At 45.7% G+C, this 22,490-nt stretch overlaps 1 protein-coding gene across 6 annotated transcripts in view; it reads left to right on the forward strand.

The window, feature by feature from the left end:
* Positions 1-6,366: 6,366 nt before the first annotated feature.
* Positions 6,367-22,490, forward strand: part of PDPK1 (3-phosphoinositide dependent protein kinase 1) — a 97,409-nt gene continuing 81,285 nt past the window's right edge. For 3 of the 6 annotated variants that reach the window (XM_075899977.2, XM_089769350.1, XM_075899978.2), the window contains exon 1: positions 6,721-6,879. In XM_075899977.2, coding sequence (XP_075756092.1) covers positions 6,856-6,879 — 24 coding nt within the window. In that variant the 5' untranslated portion in view covers positions 6,721-6,855. The other 3 variants (XM_089769353.1, XM_089769352.1, XM_089769351.1) reach the window with 3 other exon arrangements.

The raw sequence follows: 22,490 nt of genomic DNA on the forward strand, positions 1-22,490 counted from the left end.
GGCTGTTGCGAGTCTGGAGCACAGGAAACAGGAACGGGGGAGAAGATTGGCCAGGGCTGAGTGAGAGCTAGAGAGGGTGCAGCAGTTTTGTGAAGAGGTTTCACTTTAGGTAAATAAAGTCCTGTTGAAGTTTGTTAGTACCTTGCTTGCAGGATACAATATTTTGGTGATGAGGACGGATCTTCTGCCTCTGAACACACCTGCACCCTTTCTGCAAAGCCCAGGTGAGCCTCCAATTGCTTTTACTGCCTGGATCCATATGTTTGAGACTTACCTGCTTGCAATCAGTGCTACAGAGATTTCTGAAGTAAAACATGCTCTGTTAATCCACTGCCTTGGAGCAGAAGAGCAGTGTATATTTTACACTTTTCCCTTTGCAAATGATAAATATGAGACTGCACTAAAGAACGTTTTTGTGCCAAAAGTAAATGTAGTAGCTAATCACTACAGATTTCGCCAGTGTGAGCAGAAACCAGGGGAGACTATAATATAGTATATTGTTTCTCTGAGGAGTCTGATTGTAACTTGTGACTTTGGGAATATGGCAGATAAGATGATTAGAGACCAGCTCATTGAAAAAACAATCATGCTTTGTGTAAGAGAATGCTTGCTTCTAGACCCACAACTTAGACTGGAAAAAGCAATAACCATTGCTACTCAGATTGAGTCAGCTATAGCAGACGCCAAAATAATGAGCATGGATACAGGAGGCCCAGTACAGGCTGTGACTTCTTTGCAGAAAAGTCCATTCTCATTGCAGACAAATAGTTACAAGGAGAAAACTAATAAAAAACTACAGAGTCCGCAAATTCAAAGCACAAAGGATCACCACAACGCCTTGCAAGCTACACAAGATGTCCTGCAAAAGTAGCTCAGTGCAATCACTGTAAAAAGATTGGGCATTTTGCTAAGGTATGCCGCAATAGCCAGTCCAATCAACAGGTGCATACAGTTACAATACCAGATGTTACTGTGCTGAGTGTGGACAAAATCACTACTGCACATATTCCAGAACAGATAAGGTGCACTGTAAATGTTTCTGCCATATTTTCAGGCAAATCACATCCTATTCAGCTAATGCTGGATACTGGCTCAGCAATATCTATACTATTTGATTCCATCTATTTGCATTACTTTAAAGATGTGCCTCTTACTGAACCCAAACTTCACTTGGTGTGCTATTTGAAAAACCAAATTCCAGTACGTGGCTGCCTCCCAGCAACAGTGACTTTTGGTGATTGCTGTGTAACTGCAGAGTTCTACATTGTCCACAAAGGCACTTCTGTCCTTGGCAGAGATTTATTGGCTGCTTTAAACCTCTGGATAGTTAATGGACGAATTGATCTTCCTCAGCAAAGCATTCTTGCAGAACTCACACCAGTTTCAGCAGGGCCCCAAGACCAGGTTGAGGAGAAACTTGGCTGTGCTTATGGGTTTGTGCACAAAGTTAAAATACGATATAATGTGATACCTGTACAACAGAAGTTACGGCACTTACCATTTTCAGCCAGGGAAGCTGTTTCACAGGAACTTAAAAAACCTGTACATTATTGAAGAGATTGACTCATCGGAATGGGTTTCACCTATAGTAGTGACACAGAAGAAGGATGGAGGCATTTGCCTTTGTGTGGACTTAAGGGAGCCAAATAAAGCTATTGTGATTGACAGCCACCCTCTGCCTCACATAGAAGTAGTATTTCAGAACTCCATGGAGCAAAGATGTTTTCTACTCCTGATTTGCAGAGTGCATACCACCAGGTTATGTGGTTATGTTGCATGAAGATAGCAGAGACCTCAGAGCACTTATTACATGAGGGACTATTTCATTTTAAACATGTTCCATACGGTCTTGCATCTGCCTCAAGTGCCTTCCAAAAAATGATGTAATTGATTCTGAAGAATCAACTTGGAGTTCAGTGCTATCTGGGTGATATTATTGTGTTTGGAAATACTTCTGTGGAGCATGACAACCTGCTGTCTGTACTAAACTGCATCAGCACAGCAGGCCTCAAGCTCAGTTTGTCTAAATGCAAATTTAGACAAACAGAACTCTCCTTTCTGGGACATACAATTTCACCGGCTGGACTAAAACCTGATCCAGATCGTATCCTAGCAATTTCAAAAGCTCCTCCTCCAAGAGTTGCAAACCTCATATTCCTTCTTGGGTCTTACCTCCTGGTATGCAAAATTCATTCCCAATTATGCTTCTGTTATTGAACCGTTATGAGAATTACTACAGAGAAGTTCAACCTTGGTGTGGACAATAGATGCACAAGCTAATTTGGAAACTGTGAAAGACTTGATTTTATATAGTCCAGTGCTTGCACTGTTCAGTCCTGCATTGCCCACAAGTGTGACTACTGATGCTTCTGATTATGGACATGGGACTGTCATCACACAACTTCATGAGGACAACACAGAGAGGACTACTGCATTTGCTTCAAAGACCCTGAGTGATGCCGAGAGAAAATATTCTACAGCTGAAAAAGAAGCACTTGCTTGTGTCTGGGATACTGAAAAATGGAGAACTTACCTGTGGGGGCCGCACATTCAAGTTGCGCATAGACCACAGCCCTTTGACAACATTGCTAACCACAAAAGGACTAGGAAGAGAAGGAAATTGTATTGCTAGATGGTCTGCAAGACTACTCTCTTTCAATTATGAACTGGAATATAAGCCTGGAAACCAAAATGTGATAGCTGATTGCCTTTCTCACCTGCCTTTGTCTTCACCGGATGGTCCACTGGAGGATGAGGATGAAGTAGTTGCACTTATTACAAGCACTCTTACTGCAGTTACAAGAGAGAAATTCCAAGCTACTTGTTCAGCATGTCCAATTCAACAAAAGCTACAGGAATTTCTGACAGAGATGGCCCAGTAACCCTAAAACCTTGACCCAGTTTTGCTGCTTTATTTTAGAGTTCGGGATGAACTTTCTTTGCTTGATGGCTGTGTGCTACGAGGTACACACTGGCTACTTGTGCCAGAAGAATTATAGTCAAAACTCATACACCTGGCACACCATACTCATCAAGGAATTGTCAGAACCAAATGACTACGGGATCTGTATTGGTGGCCAGGGATGGACTCCCAAACTAAAGCAATCAAAATCCTGTGTCACTTGCCAAATGCATGATAAGACAGCAGTGACATATACCCCACCATTACAGCCTGTTCCTCTTCCTGATTCTTCATGGGAAAAAGTTGCAATTGACATCATAGGACCCTTTGATACTGCTCCAATTGACTGTCATTATGCCATCACTTTAATAAACTATTTCAGTAAATGGCCTGAAGTAGCATTTACATCGCAAATCTTTTCTGGTACAGTAATTAAGTTCCTCTCTACAGTTTTTAGCAGGGAAGGTAACCCCAAAGAACTGGTTTTAGATAATGGTAAGTCAATTTACTTCCCTGGAATTTGAAACTTTTCTACCAGAGAGGAACATTTTACATAGAAGATCATCCCTGTATTATCCTCAAGCCAATGGGGAAATTGAAAGTTTTAACAGAAGCTTGAAAGAGAGTTTGCAAATGGCTAAACTGGAAGGGCAATCGTAGATAACCTTCACTACTGATTTCTTGCAAGCATTCAGGGCTACACGACATGCCACAACGCACAGATCACCTGCAGAATTACTGCATGGAAAACAGATTAACACTAAACTGAACATTGCTGGATTGCTAAAGGCAAGACCTGATGCACCAAAAGAGGATGATGTAAGAACGCAACGCCATCCACAGCCTCCAGAACAACTCTGACATTATAATCAAAGAGGCTGATAAAGGAGGTGCTGTTGTCATCATGAACAGGCCTGACTACCTAAAGGAGGCTGCCAGACAACTCTCCAATACCACATTCTACAGGCCACTTTCCTCAGATCCCACTAAGGAATACACTAAGAAACTGCACCATCTGCTCAGGACTCTCCCCACACAAGCACAGGAACAAATCAACACACCCTTAGAGCCCCGACTAGGGTTGTTCTATCTATTACCCAAGATCCACAAACCTGGAAATCCCGGACATCCCATCATCTCAGGCATTGGTACTCTCACTGAAGGACTGTCTGGATATGTGGACTCTCTACTCAGACCCTACGCCACCAGCACTCCCAGTTACCTCCGTGACACTACTGATTTCCTGAGAATACTACAATGCATTGGTGATCTTCCAGAAAACACCATCCTAGCCACCATGGATGTAGAGGCTCTCTACGCTAACATCCCACATGTAGATGGAGTACAAGTTGTCAGGAACAGTATCCCTGATGATGCCACAGCACAACTGGTGGCTGAGTGCTGCGACTTTATCCTCACACACAACTATTTCAGATTTGGTGACAATATATACCTCCAGACCAGTGGCACTGCTATGGGCACCCGCATGGCCCCACAATACGCCAACATTTTTATGGCTGACCTGGAACTATGCTTCCTCAGCTCTCATCCACTTACGCCCCTTCTCTACCTGCGCTACATCGATGACATCTTCATCATCTGGACCCATGGGAAGGAGACTCTGGAAGAATTTCACCACGATTTCAACAGCTTCCACCCCACCATCAACCTCAGCATGGACCATTCTACACAGGAGGTCCATTTTCTGGACACCACGATGCAAATAAGTGACGGTCACATAAACACCACCCTATACCGAAAGCCTACCGACCACTATGCTTACCTGCATGCCTCCAGCTTCCATCCCAGACACACCACACGATCCATTGTTTATAGCTAAGCACTGAGGTACAACCGCATATGCTCCAACCCCTCAGAGACCTACACCTACAAGATCTTCAACAAGTATTCTGTAAACTATGATACCCACACGAGGAAGTGAGGACAGATTAACAGAGCCAGACGTGTACCCAGAAGCCTCCTGCTACGGGACAAGCCCGAGAAAGAAACCAACAGAACACCACTGGTCATCACCTATAGTCCTTAGCTAAAACCTCTCCAACGCATCATTAGTGATCTACAACCCATCCTGGACAATGATCCCTCACTCTCACAGGCCTTGGGAGGTAGGCCAGTCCTCGCCCACAGACAACCCGCCAACCTGAAGCATATTCTCACCAGCAACTATACACTGCACCATAATAACTCTAACTCAGGAACCAATCCATGCAACAAACCTGTGCCAACTCTGCCCACATATATACACCAGCAACACCATCACAGGACCTAATCAGATCAGCCATACCTTCACTGATTCATTCTCCTGCACATCTACTAATGTATTATGTGCCATCATGTGCCAACAATGCCCCTCTGCTATATACATTGGCCAAACTGGACAGTCCCTACGTAAAAGAATATATGGACTCAAATCAGATATTAGGAATGGCAACATACAAAAACCTGTAGGGGAACACTTCAATCTCCCTGGACACACAATTGCAGATCTAAAGGTAGCCATTCTGCAGCAAAAAAACTTTAGAACCAGACTTCAAAGAGAAACTGCTGAGCTACAGTTCATCTTCAAGTTTGAAACAATCAACTCTGGATTAAACACAGACTGTGAATGGCTCGCTAACTACAAAAGCAGCTTCTGCTCTCTTGGAATTCACACCTCCAGATCAGCTACTAGAAGTGGGCCTCATCCTCCCTAATTGGATCCACCTCGTCATCTCCAGCCTGATCCTGGCCTGCATATTTATTCCTGCCTCTGGAAATTTCCACTACGTGCATGTGACGAAGTGGGTCTTTGCCCACGAAAGCTGATGCTCCTACACTTCGGTTAGTCTCTAAGGGGCCACAGGACTCCTCGCCGCTTGTGCAGATTCAGACTGACACGCTCCCCCTCTGATGTGAAAGAAAAGCAGTTGAACAGAACCAAGAAAAGTGTGAGGCTGTCACAGATAAATGCCGGGTGCTAAGGAACCGAACCCCGGCATTTTACGCAAGGGGGCCCATAAAGTCACATCTCTCAAAGTCACCGAGAAGGGCGCTTGCCCCTCTCGGCGCGGGGCGGGAGTGCTCGCGCCCTGGCCGGTATCACAGCTCTGCCCGCAGCCCGGGCTGTCCCCACTCGCTGGGGGGGAGGGGAGCCCCGGCCGCGGGCAGGCTGGCCAGGGCTGAGCGCGAGCAGCTTTCTCAGCCCCTCTCGCAGGATACAGCCGCTGGGCGCAGCCCCGGTGCATGCTGGGCCGGGCGCCCCGGCTGCCACGGGAGGTTGGCAAGGACTGGTGCCTGGTGGGAGCCCGCAGCACGTGAGGCCTGGCACTGCCCCGGTGCATGCTGGGTGGTGGCACACCTCCCCGCCGGGCCAGCCCCGGTGCATGCTGGGCTGTGCCGGCAGCGCTGTCCGTGCAGCCCCAGTGCATTGTGGGAGCCGGTCCCGACGGACGGCGCGCCTCGGCTGAGTGAGGACGTGAGCAGGTGCATCATGGGTAGCCCGGGGTGGGAGCCAATAGGTATGCGACTACCCGCACCGCTTCCCATGATGCTACCCTGGCGGGGGCCCAACCCGGAAGTGAGTGTGAGAGGCGGTTGAAGCCCAGCGCTGCCCCAGGCAGGGTCGGAGCGGGTCTCGAGGCCAGGCAAGGGCAGGGGCGTCGTCGTTTCAACTGAGCATGCGCAGAGCGTGCGCTCTCGTTCGTTCGCTGCCTGGAGCGGAATCGGCGAGCAGCGAAGTCTGACCCTACACCTGGGCCGGCCCGTGAGTAGCAGGCAGCCGAGCCAATGGGAGTGCGGGCGCGTGGAAGTCCCGCCCTTGCCCGAGGAGGGGGCATTGTTGTGGGTGACGTCACGGGCGGAGGATGCGGGTGCCCCATTGGCTCGGGCTCCGCCGCCGCGAGCTGGGCTCTTAAAGGGCGACTCGCCGGAGGCCGGGCCGGCCGGGCGGGCCCATGGCCAGCGCCAGCAGCCACCTCGTGAGTACGGGCGGGCCGGGCCCCCGCGCGCCGCCGGCCTCGGGCCCGCGCCTGGAGCGGGACTAGGCCGCACGCGCGGCTGGCCAGGCCGCGAGCCCTTCCGCGCCCCGCCCCGCGGGCCCCGCCGCAGGATGAGCCCGGGGCGCTGCGGGGCCGGCTCTGGGAGCCGCACCGAGCAAGCCCGAGTCGATGGGCACTAGGTTAGGTGTGAGGGGCCTGGGAAGCCCGTCTCCTACGGCTCCCCGGGCGTGCGACGCGTGCCCCGCTGAGCTCTCCGACCCCACGGGACAGCCACTCGCCTCGGGCTGTGCTTTGCAGGCGCAGGGCTGAATGGCGCTGCTGAAAGTTAAATGGCTGGCCCGTTTCTAGTGGAACCTCACACTGGCAGCATATTGCAATACCCTTGTCCTGGGAGGGACCACCTGTTACTCTTAACTGCTTATTTTTTCATTAGTACCAATTGTATGATACCAGTTGTATCCTAGTCAGTGGCAGTGAGGGAGAGGGTTTGCACAGGTAGTTACTAAAATAATCCTTTCAGATATAATTACTGATTGTTTCATGCTGATTGTGAGCAATTATTAATGGAAGGGAAGAAGTAGCTGACTAAACTGTTTCTTGTAGTTTGCATTCGTGGGATATGTACCACATTTGAAGTTAATGTAGGGCAGTTTTTCAGCTTTAATAACTATCAACATTGTAGTTGTAGTCATTCATACAACTAAAGCCATGTCTATATGACAGCTTATGTTTGCAAACCTTTTGTTGTGTAGGGGTGTTAAAAAAAAAATACATCCCTGAGCAACATAAGTTTTGGAAGCGTAAGGACTCATGACCACAACACTGTTTTGTCAGGAGGCAACATAGCTACCAATTCTTGTTGAACTGGTTTTATTACGTCAACAGGAGAGGTCTCTCCTGTCCATATAATGCAAATACAGTAGGGCTCTGACAGCAGCACAGTGTAGACATGGCCTAAGTCACAATAATATTGATGTGTATTACCCTTGTGTGCTGTTCCATTTCTTATTTGTCCATAACAGCTCTACTTTCCCTTGATGCAGAGCTTTGCTCCTCAGTGTCCTGTAGAACTTCGTTGCTTCCACTGTCTGGTAGTGACTCAGGAGAACCCTCAGGCATGGGGTGCTGGTACATCCTCATTCCACAACATATCTTCTACTCCCATCTCCCTGCTTCTGTGGGATACATTTAGGCTACATCTACATTAGCAAGATTTTGTGCAAAAGTGACTGCTTTTGTGCAAAATCTTGCCACCTGTCTACACTGGTTGTGAGTACTTGCACAAGAACACTGACGTTCTAATGTATAAAATCAGTGCTTCTTGCGCAGATACTCTGACGCTCCTGCTCAGGGATAAGCCCTCTTGTGCAACTGTTCTTGCGCAAGAGGCCAGTGTAGACCGGCAACATCAATTTCTTGCGTAAGAAAGCCCGATGTTTAGAATGGCCGTCGGAGCTTTCTTGCGCAAGAGAGCGTCTACACTGGCACGGATGCTCTTGCGCAAATGCACATGCCAGCGTAGAAACACTCTTACTCAAATACTCTTAACGCAAAAACTCTTGCGTTAAAGAGTATTTGCGCAAAATCTTGCCAATGTAGGCGTAGTCTTAGTGTTTAGATTTTATACTGTGTGACCTTTATGCACTTAATCAGCCCACTGGAAGGTCATGGGGCATGGGCAAGAGATTTGAGAGGAAGTGGGGCTTCAGCCAGGTTTTGGGGGGGGAAGGATGAACTGAAAGGGAGAGGAACTCAAGCTTTCCTTTTCCTCATATATCTCCTCACTTCCCTGTTTTCCTTTCACTCCATAGTGATTCTCCAGCACAACTCCCCTCTTGAACAGAGATGACTCAGTGTAGCTCCTCCTGGGGTCTCTCTCATCTGAAGCCACTCTTTCACCAAATACCTGTTCCCCCATCCATACTCAATTCTCCATCCTTCATGGCACCCTCCTCTTATTTCCTCTGTTCCCTCAGAGCCCACTCCAGTAGCTGTGCTCACCATCCTCACAGGTTTATGTGCAGAGCAAGGCTAATGAATTGAAGTGAAAACTAGTCAGTCCTCATTTTCACTGAAAATGACATTTCTACCACCTCCCCAAAATGCATTATTTATTTATTTAGTAGTTGTTTCTTAGGGAATCAGACTGACTCTAAGAAAAGATTGACATCGTGGATGAATCTGTGAATTTCTGCAGGCTAATCTTAGTGTAACTCAGGTTATAACAAATAAGGGAAAATAAGTTTAATTTTAAGTTCAAAAGTGCCCTACATGTGAGATGTTATCAAAGTTTGAAAATCAGAAATGTGGCATTTGTGGAAACAGTGGTTGTTTAGCTCTGTTAGGAAAATAGGACAAGTTTTAATGGCGGATTTTAAAGCATTTTCTCTAAAAAAGAGATTTGTTTTGGAAACAAGCCCTTCCAAACCAACAACAAAAATTTGTCCTCTGAAGAGTTATAGCTCTGACATTGGAGACTGAATTCAGTTACTTACATGTGAAATATGGTATCTAAAACAACTAATAATCTCAATAAAACCTTAACTGCAGTTGCCAATACATAAATGGGATTACTATTAATAATTGGTAATTAGCAGCCAAATACTTGTTCTGTTTCACAAGTGTCTTATAAACATGGTTTTATAAGAAAGGAAGGTGAAGGACAGTAAAAGGCTGCAAACCCTAAAGATGAGTGATCCTGGTAATATTCTAATCAAATAGTGCTCAACCATGCTTGTAGTTGTTTCCATCAGTTTGCAACCATGTGAGCAGTTTTGTGAGTGGCTCTGTTGGTTTGTGTCTAATGAGATTATGCTGTGAGATTTGTGCAGATGGCAGGTATGGCTGTTGGACCAACTACCCCATCATCTATCCCAGCAGTTTTCAAACTTTTTGGGCTCCAGAGCCCTTTACTCACGTAAAAATTTATGCAGAGCCCCAGCGGTCCACTGATTGGATGTGTTGTACTTATGTGGAGCCCCAGGGGGTCCACTGATTGGATGTGTTGTACCTATTGATGTTTCCAGTTTGTCAGTTTCACGGAGCACATTTTGAGAAACACTGATCTATGCAGTATCGCTCAAACAACCAATGAAATTGGTCTATGCAGATATGTTGTAAAATAAGAGTGGAGATCAGTATTCCAGTATGGGTTGGACCTCCCGGGTCTGGCACCTTCGGGATCTGACTGGTCCTAGATGAGGGATTTTTCCACACCAGGGGAGGTCATTTCAGGTCCCCTCCTGCCCCCTACCCTGGACTTCCTGTCCCCCCCCCTCGCAGCTCAGATGAGCTGTGCTCTGGCTCCGGCCCTCCCCCGCAGCCCTCAGCCCTACTGAGCTGCAAGCTGACTCCCAAGCCTCCACCCCTCAGCAGTGTGCCAGGACACTCTGATCCTGAAACATCTATGGTCATGCTGGACCATGGATGTTGCTGGATCAGAGAATCCCAGATTTTAGAGGTGCAACCTGTACTGGTGATATGGGATACAAACCTGGCTATATGCCTCACAAGTGAAATTATTTAATTCAGTGTCTGAACTTAAAAATTGGATAACAGGCAGTCAATCCCATTAATGATTCAACATGGTGATATTCTGAATAGTGAGCCCTCAACCATGCTTATAGCTGTTTCTGTCACTCTACAGTATAATTAGCTTCAGAGTGACATGTAAAATGATAATCCTGGAATCTTCTTATATATGTAAACAAACTGGAAAAAGCCGATTTGGGTGTATTAACATAAAAGTGCTTTTGCTGGCATTGTTTATTTTATTTGGGCATAAGCTTTACCGTCAAAAGCACTTTTATGTCTGTAGAACTGAGGTGGCCAAATCTCGGTTAAAATACAGCTCTGGGAGCCCACCATTCTACTCCAACCAGATTTTGGGGGAGGGGGAAAATTGGACAGGGGCTTCTGTCCTGAGGAGGGTGATGGGGCCAGGAGCTTCAGCTCCACAGGAGGTACTTGCTGAGGCTTGGGACTTTGAGCATCGGCAGGCTCCTCCTACAGGACTGAAGTCCTGAGCTCTGGAAGGTGTGCCCAGCTCTCAGTGTTCTGAAGATTATCATATGTGGCTCAGAGGGTCTGCAAATTTGGCTACCCTTGCTATATAATCTGCATCCACATTAGGCATATTTACTAGTATAGTATAGTGGCAAGTCTTTTCTAGTATAGATTAAGATATTGTAATCTTAAATTATACTTGTAACTGTTGTACATATAAAACTTTCTGAAAAATGTGAGGAGTTTTGTTTTGAGTTTATAGTGACTGTTTAAAATCCCTTTAATTTAATTTATCAGTAGACAACTTTGCCTATGTCATTAACAGATAGGCTTTCAACTTCTTGATTGGCAGAATATTTAGAGAAAACTTCCCAAACCAGGCTGGGTTTGAAGCATGGAATAAAAATAATGAACACAGTTTTTCTAAGTTCTAGGTTTACAAGATCAAATAAGAAGTTTAGTATGCCTAGGTGCCTATTCATATGTGTTAGAAATAACAAATAAGAGAGCAGTGATGCAAACAATTTGGGTGTGGTCTAGCTTTCAAACTAAATGTGCACAGCATGGTGCTTTTGTTAAGCAAACCCTATTTTTGAGTGGACATGGATATTACTCCTCGTGTCTTACAAGAAATAGCATAAGGTAATCAAGGTTTTAAATTTCTACTTTTTCATTTTACCTCAGAACTTTTTTGAAAGATTCTCTGAATGACTCTAGAACTCATAGGTTTATGTCATCAGAAAAACCGCTCAAGTAAGATTTGATTTAAATTGGAAATGTTTTTTAAAGACAGACTGTTTAATCCAAACCCATGGAAGAACTCTTCCCTCCTTGCTGCTGCCTCTATATCAGAGGCAATAGCATGGGGGATAGCGGAAGATGCCTGCTTCTGAGGCAGTAGCATGGGGGGAACCGGCTTTTAACCCTTAGGCTATGTCTACACTGGCGTGATCTTGCGCCAGAAATATGCAAATGAGGCTAAGCGTGGAATATTGCTGAGCCTCATTTACATATCTAATGAGCCGCCATTTTGCGAAGAGGCTCTACACTGCCCCTTCTTGCGCAAGAAAAACCCTCTTGCACAATGCCATTACACTGATTATTTTCAGGAATAACTGGCTCTTGTCCCCCCCCCCCCCCCCCCCCCCCCCCCCCCCCCCCCCCCCGCCTGTGAACATGTAACTGCTGACATTTTCAGCTGTTACATATTTACCTAAATAAACACATGTTAACATTCCTAATCTGTAACCATTGTTTTTGGTCCTTTTTTAGTCTGGATTGGATTGGATAAGTTTTTAAAAGATCCAGTTAAATCTAAGTGAAAGAAATGTTAGTGACTTATTTATATATGTAGATAATTTAGTTAGAGGTTGAATACAGGTTCTTGAATATTCTGTAGTTTCCTGCTACAGATCAGTTTGAGGGTTATTAAATAACATAAGAAGATCTTTAAACACTGGCTCTGGCCCCTGAAGTGCCAGGAGTTTTGCTTAGTAATGGAAAAGGTTAGAGTGTAAGTAGTTGGTATGCATGTTCCTACAGGTTTCTTAATTAGTATACATCATTACCTGAACTTGAAGTTGGAATCCTAGTATTTATCAGAAAATAGCATAGCTATCTGAAATGTGATTCAGTTCAGCAATATGCAGTCGTATTGCATTGTGGGGACTTCATGATTTAAATGTTGTATTCTCTAGATAAAGAACTAAGATAGTTTTGGTTGGACCAAGTCATCAACCTTGTAGATTGAGGGGTTGCAGATCCTCTATGTGAGGGTTTAAAAAATTCTAAGAATATATAAAGATGGAGGGGCTGTGCCCATTGCTCGCTACGCTTGCCAATCCTCCTGTATTTGGTGGCTTTCGTGGCCAGAGAGTGAGAGAATATGACGACGTCATTCTGTTGCCTGGCAGGAAAACCATTTTTATACGAGAGAGATTGAATCATTCGATTGTTTTAAATTTCTCACGCAAACTCAGCAGACACATAATTGTTAGGATTGACTTTAATTTACTATGATGCACTTAACTTATAGGTAAATCTGATACAGGCCATCAAAATGGACCTGGAGAAAACAAAGAAAACTGACATTAGATAGCATATTTGATTATTAAGGAGGTACTTATCACTCTGTGGTTGAAGTTGAATGATTTTTTTGCACTTAAAGTAGTGATATTGGTTATATGACAGATATAGTTTATCTCCAGTATTTACTTATTGAATACTATGAGTTTTCTGAGTGAGTTTTCTGAGAATTTACTGGAAAACCTGTTAATTAAATGAAGAAATTTTTCAATGTGTCCTCTAAGACATTTAGCATTGGGTGTCTTGTTTCATGCTAAATTAACTCAGACAATGCCTTAACTATACAGAAATTGGTAGAGATTTTGGATCTGAGGTAGAGCTGGTAGAATGGATATGATTATTGATAATCTTTTCTGTTCTTTTCTAAGGTGCAACTCTAAAGAAATTAAAATATATTATGGTTCAGAAATACACAGTTGAGGCATCGCAACAATCTTAACTCTGCCCTTCCTTGAGGAAAAAATAGTTAAGAGACTGATTTTTAAAGTTAGATTTTTTTTTTAATCTGGCACCACAAGCGCTTATATGCAGTAATTATAATTACATGGATATTGCATGGCATCACTGCAAGTTCTTCTTCGAGTGCTTGTTCATGTAGATTCCAGTCAGGTGTGTGTACGCTGCATGCATGAGTGTTGGAAATTTCCCCCTTACTAGCTCCCATCATGTCAGCTGTAGAGCCCCTAAAGTGGTGCCCTTATGGCACTCCATATATGACCCTGCTGACCCAACCCTTCCTCCCCCGCTTCAGCTCCTTCTCACTGTCTATGGAGGCATTGGAACAGTGTTTTACTTGTGATTCACGAGTCTTCCCTGATCCCATAGTTCTTTGTCACTCTTAGTTTTCTTTGTGTTGTAAATATTTTTAGTTAGGACTGGGTGTGCGACTGCTCAGACCCCTTACCAGCTCTAGGCATTGGAGCCTACTGAAAGACCAAGGCATTAAGCCTTTTGTCTGTTGGCAAGGAGTCTATGCCGATTCATGCCTGCAGTGCTTTGGGGAGGAACACCAGTCAGAACATTGCAAATCTGCAGCTTTCATGATCTGAAGGAAAATAAAGCGTGACTTCTAGCTGAAACAGCTGCTAATGTCAGTCACGTTTCAACCCTCCACTTCAGACTGCCTGGACTCTCAGGGATGAGTACAGAGTAGCCTGGCGTCAGTACAAGAAATGGTGCCAAGAAGGGACTCTAGAGCTTAAAGATTCTCAGCACCCAAGTCCACCAGCACTACAGGCCACATTGGCACCACAACACCATTCTACATCACCAGTGCAGCAAAAAACACTGTAAGCCAGATAGAGAGCACTTTCCACACGTGGCACATCCTCTCATGAGCCCCTCCTATGCCAGAAGAAAGTTTCAGCACTCGAGGCTCAATATCAGCAACTCGAGCCTTTGAGTCTGGTGCTCCAGTTTGTAGCATCTCTTTGAGGGCCAGAGTCCAGTGGAGGTGTTGAACTCCATACTAGAATCATAGAGCTGGAAGAAACCTCAAGAGGTCATCAAGTCCAGTCCCCTGCCCAAGGCAGGATCAAATCCTGCTGGACACTTCTGAGGCAAATGAAGACTTCATAGAGATTTTGGCATATGGGCCCTCACCTGTAATGGAGAAGCCTCCAGCACCGCTGACAGTGCCCCAGTCAAGTCAATGCCAGCAGCATTGTGGCACCTGTTGATGCCAAACTTGCATCAATTCACCTCTTCATCCCCATGATAGTCCCCTACTCTGTTGCATGATCTCCTGGCAGTGAGGGAGTATAAATCCACTTCCCAAGCACTGGACGCACACAGCTGATCCAAGTTGCTGCTCCAGAGCCATCACTGTGATCCAGCACTGGGCTCACTGGTGCTGTGGCACTGATCATGCTCAAGGTGGAACAGGCACTATCCATCCTCATGCTCTACAGGGCACCACTCACTGGAATCATCTTTTCAGCACAGGCTCCTCTGCCCCTTCCTGGTCATCGCCCTCTGGCTCATCTGAATCAGATTCTGGTTCAGCCTATTCCAGATGAAGCCACACTAGCAAGCATTGCTTGGAAAAGCCTGCACCGTGGCGCCCACAGTGGCTGCCCTCCACAGAGTGGCCCTTCTGGCCCATGGCACCACCTTTCAGTACTCCAGATTGGTGATTTCCAGCTGCCATTGTTCCCAGTCTCCAAGGACCAGCTACATTTCTTAACCTCTGGAGGCTACTGTCTCCAGATCGACTCCAGACACCCTGGAGAATTCTTTTCCTCCAATGCGGGAACCTCAGATTTCACAGACTTTTCTTGTGGAAGACCCTAGCTCAGGAGCAGGCCCAAATACAGGAAGACCCATTGCCACCACCAGCCTCCTCATCTTCATCAGTAGAGAGGTGAATGGTTTTTAGTAAGCATTGCCTATACAAAATGATGCTTACTGGTTGTAGTTCACTAGTGGGTGTTGGAGCACCAATCACCTGCCATAGGGAGAGGTCCGCTCCAGTCCCTGCCAATCCCCATTTAATCGGATAACTTCTTAAACATAATATTTAACTGGTTAACTAATTAAATGGGAATTTACATTTCTCATCATCAGATGAGGCAGTAATGGGCACTTCAGCTTCAGGCTGTCCTCTGTTTGACCACAGAGCATACCAAGATCTTTTCTGTTGGGCGGTCCACAATGTAAACCTGCAGGTGAAGGAGGTGGAGGAAGCTGAGGATCTGAGGGTGGACATTGTGGCACCTGAGTGTCCCTCAAGCTTCACGTTATCCATTATAAAGTCAATTCAGAATACCCCAGACTCCGTGGGTGTTCCCTCTGAGCTGCACTCTTGTGCCGCCACCCAGGAAACATAAGAACATCAGATTGGCCATACTGAGTCAGACCAAAGGTCTATTTAGTCCACTGTCCTGTCTGCCGACAGTGGCCAATGCCAGGTGCCGCGGAGGGGGTGGACCGAAGACAATCATTAAGCAATTTGTCTCCTGCCATCCTTCTCCAGCCTTTGACAAACAGAGGCCAGGGGCATCATCCTTACCCCCTGGCTAATAGCCTTTTATGGACCCTAACCTCCATGAATTTATCTAGCTCTTCTTTAAACTGTTATAGTCCTAGCCTTCACAGCCTCCTCTGGCAAGGAGTTCCACAAGTTGACTGTGCGCTGTGTGAAGAAGAACTTTATTTTATTAGTTTTAAACCTACTACCCATTAATTTCATTTGGTGTCATCTAGTTTTTATATTATGGGAACAAGTAAATAACTTTTCTTGAATCACCCTCTCCACACCACTCATGATTTTATATACAGCTTTCATATGCCCCCCCCCCCCCCAGCCGCCTCTTTCCTAAACTGAAAAGTCCCAGTCTCTTTAGCCTCTCCTTCTATGGGACCTGTTTCAAACCCCTAATCATTTTAGTTCTCCTTTCTGAACCTTTTCTAATGCCAGAATATATTTTTGAGGTGAGGAGACCACATCTGTACACAGTATTCAAGATGTGGGCATACTATAGTTTTATATAGGGGCAGTAAGATATTCTTCGTCTTATTTTCTATCCCTTTTTTAATGATTCCTATCATCCTATTTGCTTTTTTGACTGCCTCTGCACACGGCATGGACATTTTCAGAGAACTATCCATGATAACTCAAAGATTTCTTTCCTGATTAGTTATAGCTAAAATAGTCCCCATCAGATTGTATGTATAGTTGGGGTTATTTTTTCCAATGTGCATTACATTTCATTTGCCTTTTTGTTGCCCAATCACTCAGTTTGGTGACATCTTTTTGGAGTTCTTCACAGTCTGCTTTGGTCTTGACAATCTTGAACAGTTTAGTATCGTCCGCAAACTTTGCCACCTCACTGCTCACCCCTTTCTCAAGATCATTTATGAATCATAGAATCAAAGAATACTAGGACTGGAAGGGACCTCGAGAGGTCATCGATTCCAGTCCCCTGTGACCATGGCAGGACCAAATACTGTCTAGACCATCCCTGATAGACATTTATCTAAACTGCTCTTAAATATCTCCAGAGATGGGGATTCCACAACCTCCCTGGGCAATTTATTCCAGTGTTTAACTACCCTGACAGTTAGGAACTTTTTCCTAATGTCCAACCTAAGCCTCCCTTGCTACAGTTTAAGCCCATTGCTTCTTGTTCTATCGTCAGAGGCCAAGATGAACAAGTTTTCTCCCTCCTCCTTATGACACCCTTTTAGATACCTGAAAACGGCTATCATGTCCCCCCTCAGTCTTCTCTTTTCTAAACTAAACAAACCAAATTCCTTCAGCCTTCCTTCATAGGTCATGTTCTCTGACCTTTCATCATTCTTGGTGCTCTTCTCTGGACCCTCTCCAATTTCTCCACATCTTTCTTGAAATGCAGTGCCCAGAACTGGACACAGTACTCCAACTGAAGCCTAACCAGTGCAGAGTAGAGCGGAAGAATAACTTGCTCCTAACACACCTGTTAATGCATCCCAGAATCATGTTTGCTTTTTTTGCAACAGCATCACGCTGCTAACTCATATTCAGCTTGTGGTCCACTATAACCCCTAGATCCCTTTCTTCCGTACTCCTTCCTAGACAGTCGCTTCCCATTCTGTATGTATGAAACTGATTGTTCCTTCCTAAGTGGAGCACTTTGTATTTGTCTTTATTAAACTTCATCCTGTTTACCTCAGACCATCTCTCCAGTTTGTCCAGATCATTTTGAATTATGACCCTATCCTCCAGAACAGTCACAACCCCTCCCAGCTTGGTATCATCTGCAAACTTAATAAGCGTACTTTCTATGCCAGTATCTAAATCGTTGATGAAGATATTGAACAGATCTAGTCAAATAAGTTGAATAGAATTGGTCCTAGGACTGACCTTTGAGGAACACAAACAGGACAGCAGTGATGGATGGTGATGGGTCTGCTGTTGTTACCTGCACAGCGTGTGCCATGTTTGTCTTCCTCCCGGAAGAAAGAACGGATTTCATCTGCACGAAGTGCAAGCTGGTTGACATTTTGGAAGAGAAAATTAAAGGACTGGAGGCCCAACTGTTGACCCTACTCTCGATCAGAGAGGATGAAGACTTCCTCGATAGAAGGCAGCATTTAATCCTTCAAGCACGGCAAGCAGAGGAGCCAGAGAGTGCAGTACGTGACCAAGAAGAGAACTGGCAGCATGTAACTTATAGAAGGGGAAAAAGGCCAGCATGAGAACCCCCCAGTTCTATAGAGGTAAGTAATCGCTTTCAGGCTCTCTCCACAGGCTCTGCAGTGCTGAAAGCTTTGGAAGGGACCTCACAAGGAAGAAACCGGAAGGGAACGCCATCTACTGGAAGGCATGGGATGCATAGTCCAAGGGATGGGGGGTTCCACGGCCACCACCCCCAAAAGAAAACGACGGGTAGTGGTGGTCGGGGACTCCCTCCTAAGAGGGACTGAGCCATCCTTCTGCCGTTCGGACCTGGAATCTCGAGAGGTGTGCTGCTTACCCGGAGCTCGTATTCACGATATGACTGAGAGGCTTACCAAACTGATCAAACCTTCGGATAGCTACCCCTTCCTGCTTCTCCACGTGGGATCTAATGATACGGCCAAGAATGACCTTGAGCGGGTTACTGCGGATTATGTAATGCTGGGAAGAAAGATCCAAGAATTCGGAGCACAAGTGGTGTTCTCGTCCATCCTCCCCGTTGAAGAGAAAGGACTGGGCAGGGATCATCGAATTGAGGGCGTAAATGCGTGGTTGCGCAGATGGTGTCGCAGAGAGGGCTTTGGTTTCTTCGACCATGGGACTCTGTTCCGGGCACAAGGATTGTTAGGAAGAGATGGGATCCACCTAACGAAGAGAGGAAGGAGCATCTTCGCGGGCAGGCTTGCAAACCTAGTGAGGACTTTAAACTAGGTTAGTCGGGGGACGGTGACCAAAACCCTGAGGGGAGTGGGGAAAGTCGGATACCAGGAAGAAATGCGGAGAGGAACGAGCAAGAAAGGAGGACCCCTGTTTCGAATGGAGAAGATAGGGCGCTCAGCTGGTTACCTGAGGTGTTTCTACACTAATGCGAGAAGTCTGGGCAACAAACAGGAAGAACTGGAGGCCCTGGCCCAGTCCAAGAAATATGATTTAATTGAGATAACAGAGACTTGGTGGGATGACTCGCATGACTGGAGCGCTGTCATGGAAGGGTATAGACTGTTCAGGAAGAACAGGCAGGGGAGAAAAGGAGGAGGAGTTGCACTATATGTAAGAGAGCACTACGATTGCTCTGAACTCCAGTACAAAGAGGGAGAAAAACCTGTTGAGAGTCTATGGGTTAAGTTTAAAGGCGCAAACAACAGCATTGATGTTGTGGTTGGTGTCTGCTACAGGCCACCGAATCAGGTGGATGAGGTAGATGAGGCTTTCTTCGGACAACTGAGAGAAGCTTCCAGATCGCAGGCCCTGGTTCTCATGGGGGACTTTAATTACCCTGACATCTGTTGGGAAACCAATACGGCAGTACACAGGCAATCCAGTAAGTTTTTGGAGAATGTTGGGGATAACTTCTTGACACAAGTGCTGAAGGATCCGATCAGGGGCCGTGCGCAGCTTGACCTTCTGCTCACAAACAGAGAGGAACTAATAGGGGAAGTGGAGGTGGGTGACAACCTGGGAAGCAATGATCATGAGATGGTAGATTTCAGGATCCTGACTAAAGGAAGAAAAGAGAGTAGTAAAATACACACCTTGGACTTCAAAAAAGCAGATTTTGACTCCCTCAGAGATCTGATGGGTAGAATCCCCTGGGATGCTAACATGAAGGGGAAAGGAGTCCAGGATAGCTGGCAGTATTTTAAAGAAGCCTTATTGAAGGCACAGAAAGAAACCATCCTGACGTGTAGCAAGAGAGGCAAACATGGTAGGAGACCAGATTGGCTTACAGGGGAAATCCTTGGTGTACTTAAGCACAAAAAGGAAGCTTACAAAAAGTGGAAACTTGGACAAATGACCAGGGAGGGGTTTAAATGTATAGCTCGAGAATGCCGGGGGGTTATCAGGAAGGTGAAAGCGCAGATGGAATTGCAACTGGCTAAGGATGTGAAGGATAACAAGAAAGGTTTCTACAGGCATGTTAACAAGAAGAAGGTGATCAGAGAGGGTGTGCGGCCTCTAATGGATGAAGGAGGTAATCTAGTGACGGATGATGTGGGGAAAGCTGAAGTACTCAATGCTTTCTTTGCCTCTGTATTCACGGACAAGGTTGGCTCCTGGACTACTGCGCTGACTGACGCAAGATGGGATGAAGATGGCCAACCCGTGGTGGGTAAAGAACAGGTTAGGAACTATTTAGAAAAGCTAAAGGTACACAAATCCATGGGTCCGGACTTAGTGCATCCGAGGGTACTGAGTGAGTTGGCAAATATCATTGAGGAGCCTTTGGCTATTATCTTTGAAAAGTCGTGGAGATCGGGAGAAATCCCAGATGACTGGAAAAAGGCAAATGAAGTGCCCATCTTCAAAAATGGGAAAAAGGACGATCCAGGGAACTATAGGCCGGTCAGTCTTACCTCGGTTCCTGGAAAAATCATGGAAGGGATACTTAAGGAAGCCATTTTGAGGCACTTGGACGAGAGGAAAGTGATTAGGAATAGTCAGCATGGATTCACAAAGGGCAAGTCATGCCTGACCAATCTGATTAGCTTCTATGATGTAACTGGCTCTGTGGACGTGGGTATGTCAGTGGATGTGATATACCTTGACTTTTGATATGGTCTCCTACAATATTCTTGCCAGCAAGTTAAAGGAATGTGGATTGGATAAATGGACGGTAAGATGGATAGAAAACTGGCTGTAAGGCCGGGCCCAGCGGATAGTGATCAACGGCTCGATGTCAGGATGGCAGTCGGTTTCTAGCGGAGTGTCCCAAGGTTCAGTTCTAGGACTGATTTTGTTCAATATCTTTATTTATGAGGGGATGGATTGCACCCTCAGCAAGTTTGCGGATGACAGTAAGCTTGGGGAAGAGGTAGATATGCTTGAGGGCAGAGATAGGGTCCAGAGTGACTTAAACAAATTGGAGGATTGGGCCACAAGAAATCTGATGAGTTTCAACAAGGACAAGTGTAGAGTCCTGCACTTGGGATGGAAGAATCCCAAGCATAGTTACAAGCTGGGGATCAACCAGGTAAGTAGTAGTTCTGCAGAAAAGGACCTGGGGGTTACAATGGATGAGAAGCTGGATACGAGTCAACAGTGTGCCTTTGTAGCCAAGAAGGCTAATGGCATGTTAGGTTGCATTAAGAGGAGCATTGCCAGCAGATCCAGAGATGTGATTATTCCTCTTTATTCGGCTCCGGTGAGGCCACATCTGGAGTAGTGTGTCCCGTTCTGGGCCCCTCACTACAAAAAGGATGTGGATGCATTGGAGAGGGTCCAGCGGGGGGCAACCGGCATATGACTTATGAGGAGCGGCTTAGGGACTTGGGTCTGTTTAGTCTGCAGAAGTGAAGAGTGAGGGGTGGATTTGATAGCAGCCTTCAACTTCCTGAAGGGAGGTTCCAAAGAGGATGGAGAGAGGCTGTTCTCAGTAGTGACAGATGGCAGAACAAGGAGCGATGGTCTCAAGTTGTGGTAGGAGAGGTCCAGGTTGGATATTAGGAAAAACTGTTTCACTAGGAGGGTAGTGAAGTACTGGAATGGGTTACCTAGGGAAATAGTGGAGTCTCCATCCCTATAGGTTTTTGTCTCGGCTTGACAAAGCCTTGGCCAGGTTGATTTAGTTGGGATTGGTCCTGCTTAGAGCAGGGGGCTGGACTTGATGACCTTCTGAGGTCTCTTCAGCTCTCTGGTTCTATGATTCTATGATTAACACCACTAGTTACACCTCTCCATTCTGAAAATTTACCATTTATTCCTACCCTTTATTTCCTGTCTTTTAACCAGTTCTCAATCCATGAAAGGATCTTCCCACTTATCCCATGACAACCTAATTTACACAAGAGCCTTTGGAGAGGGACCTTGTCAAAGTCTTTCTGGAAATCTAAGTATACCACATCTACTGGATCCCCCTTGTCCACATATTTGATAACCCCTTCAAGGAACTCTAATAGATTAGTAAGACATGATTTCCCTTTACAGAAACCCGGTTGACTTTTGCCCAACAAATTATGTTCTTCTACATGTCTGACAATTTTATTCTTTACTATTGTTTCAACTAATTTTCCTGGTACTGACGTTAGACTTACTGGTCTGTAATTGCCAGGGTCGCCTCTAGAGCCCTTTTAAAATATTGGCATTATGTTAGCTGTCTTCCAGTCCTTGGGTACAGAAGCTGATTTAAAGGATAGGTTACAAACCACAGTTAATAGTTCTGCAATTTCACATTTGAGTTCTTTCAGAACCCTTGGATGAATGCCATTTGGTCCTGGTGATTTGTTACTGTTAAGTTTTTCTATTTGTTCCAAAACCTCCTCTAATGACACTTCAATCTGGGACAGTTCCTCAGATTCATCACCCACAAAGGATGTTGCAGGTTTGGGAATCTCCCTAACATCGT

The sequence above is a fragment of the Pelodiscus sinensis genome, chromosome 15, assembly GCF_052426305.1.
Source record: "Pelodiscus sinensis isolate ZL-2025 chromosome 15, ASM5242630v1, whole genome shotgun sequence".
Taxonomy (NCBI): Eukaryota; Metazoa; Chordata; order Testudines; family Trionychidae; genus Pelodiscus; species Pelodiscus sinensis.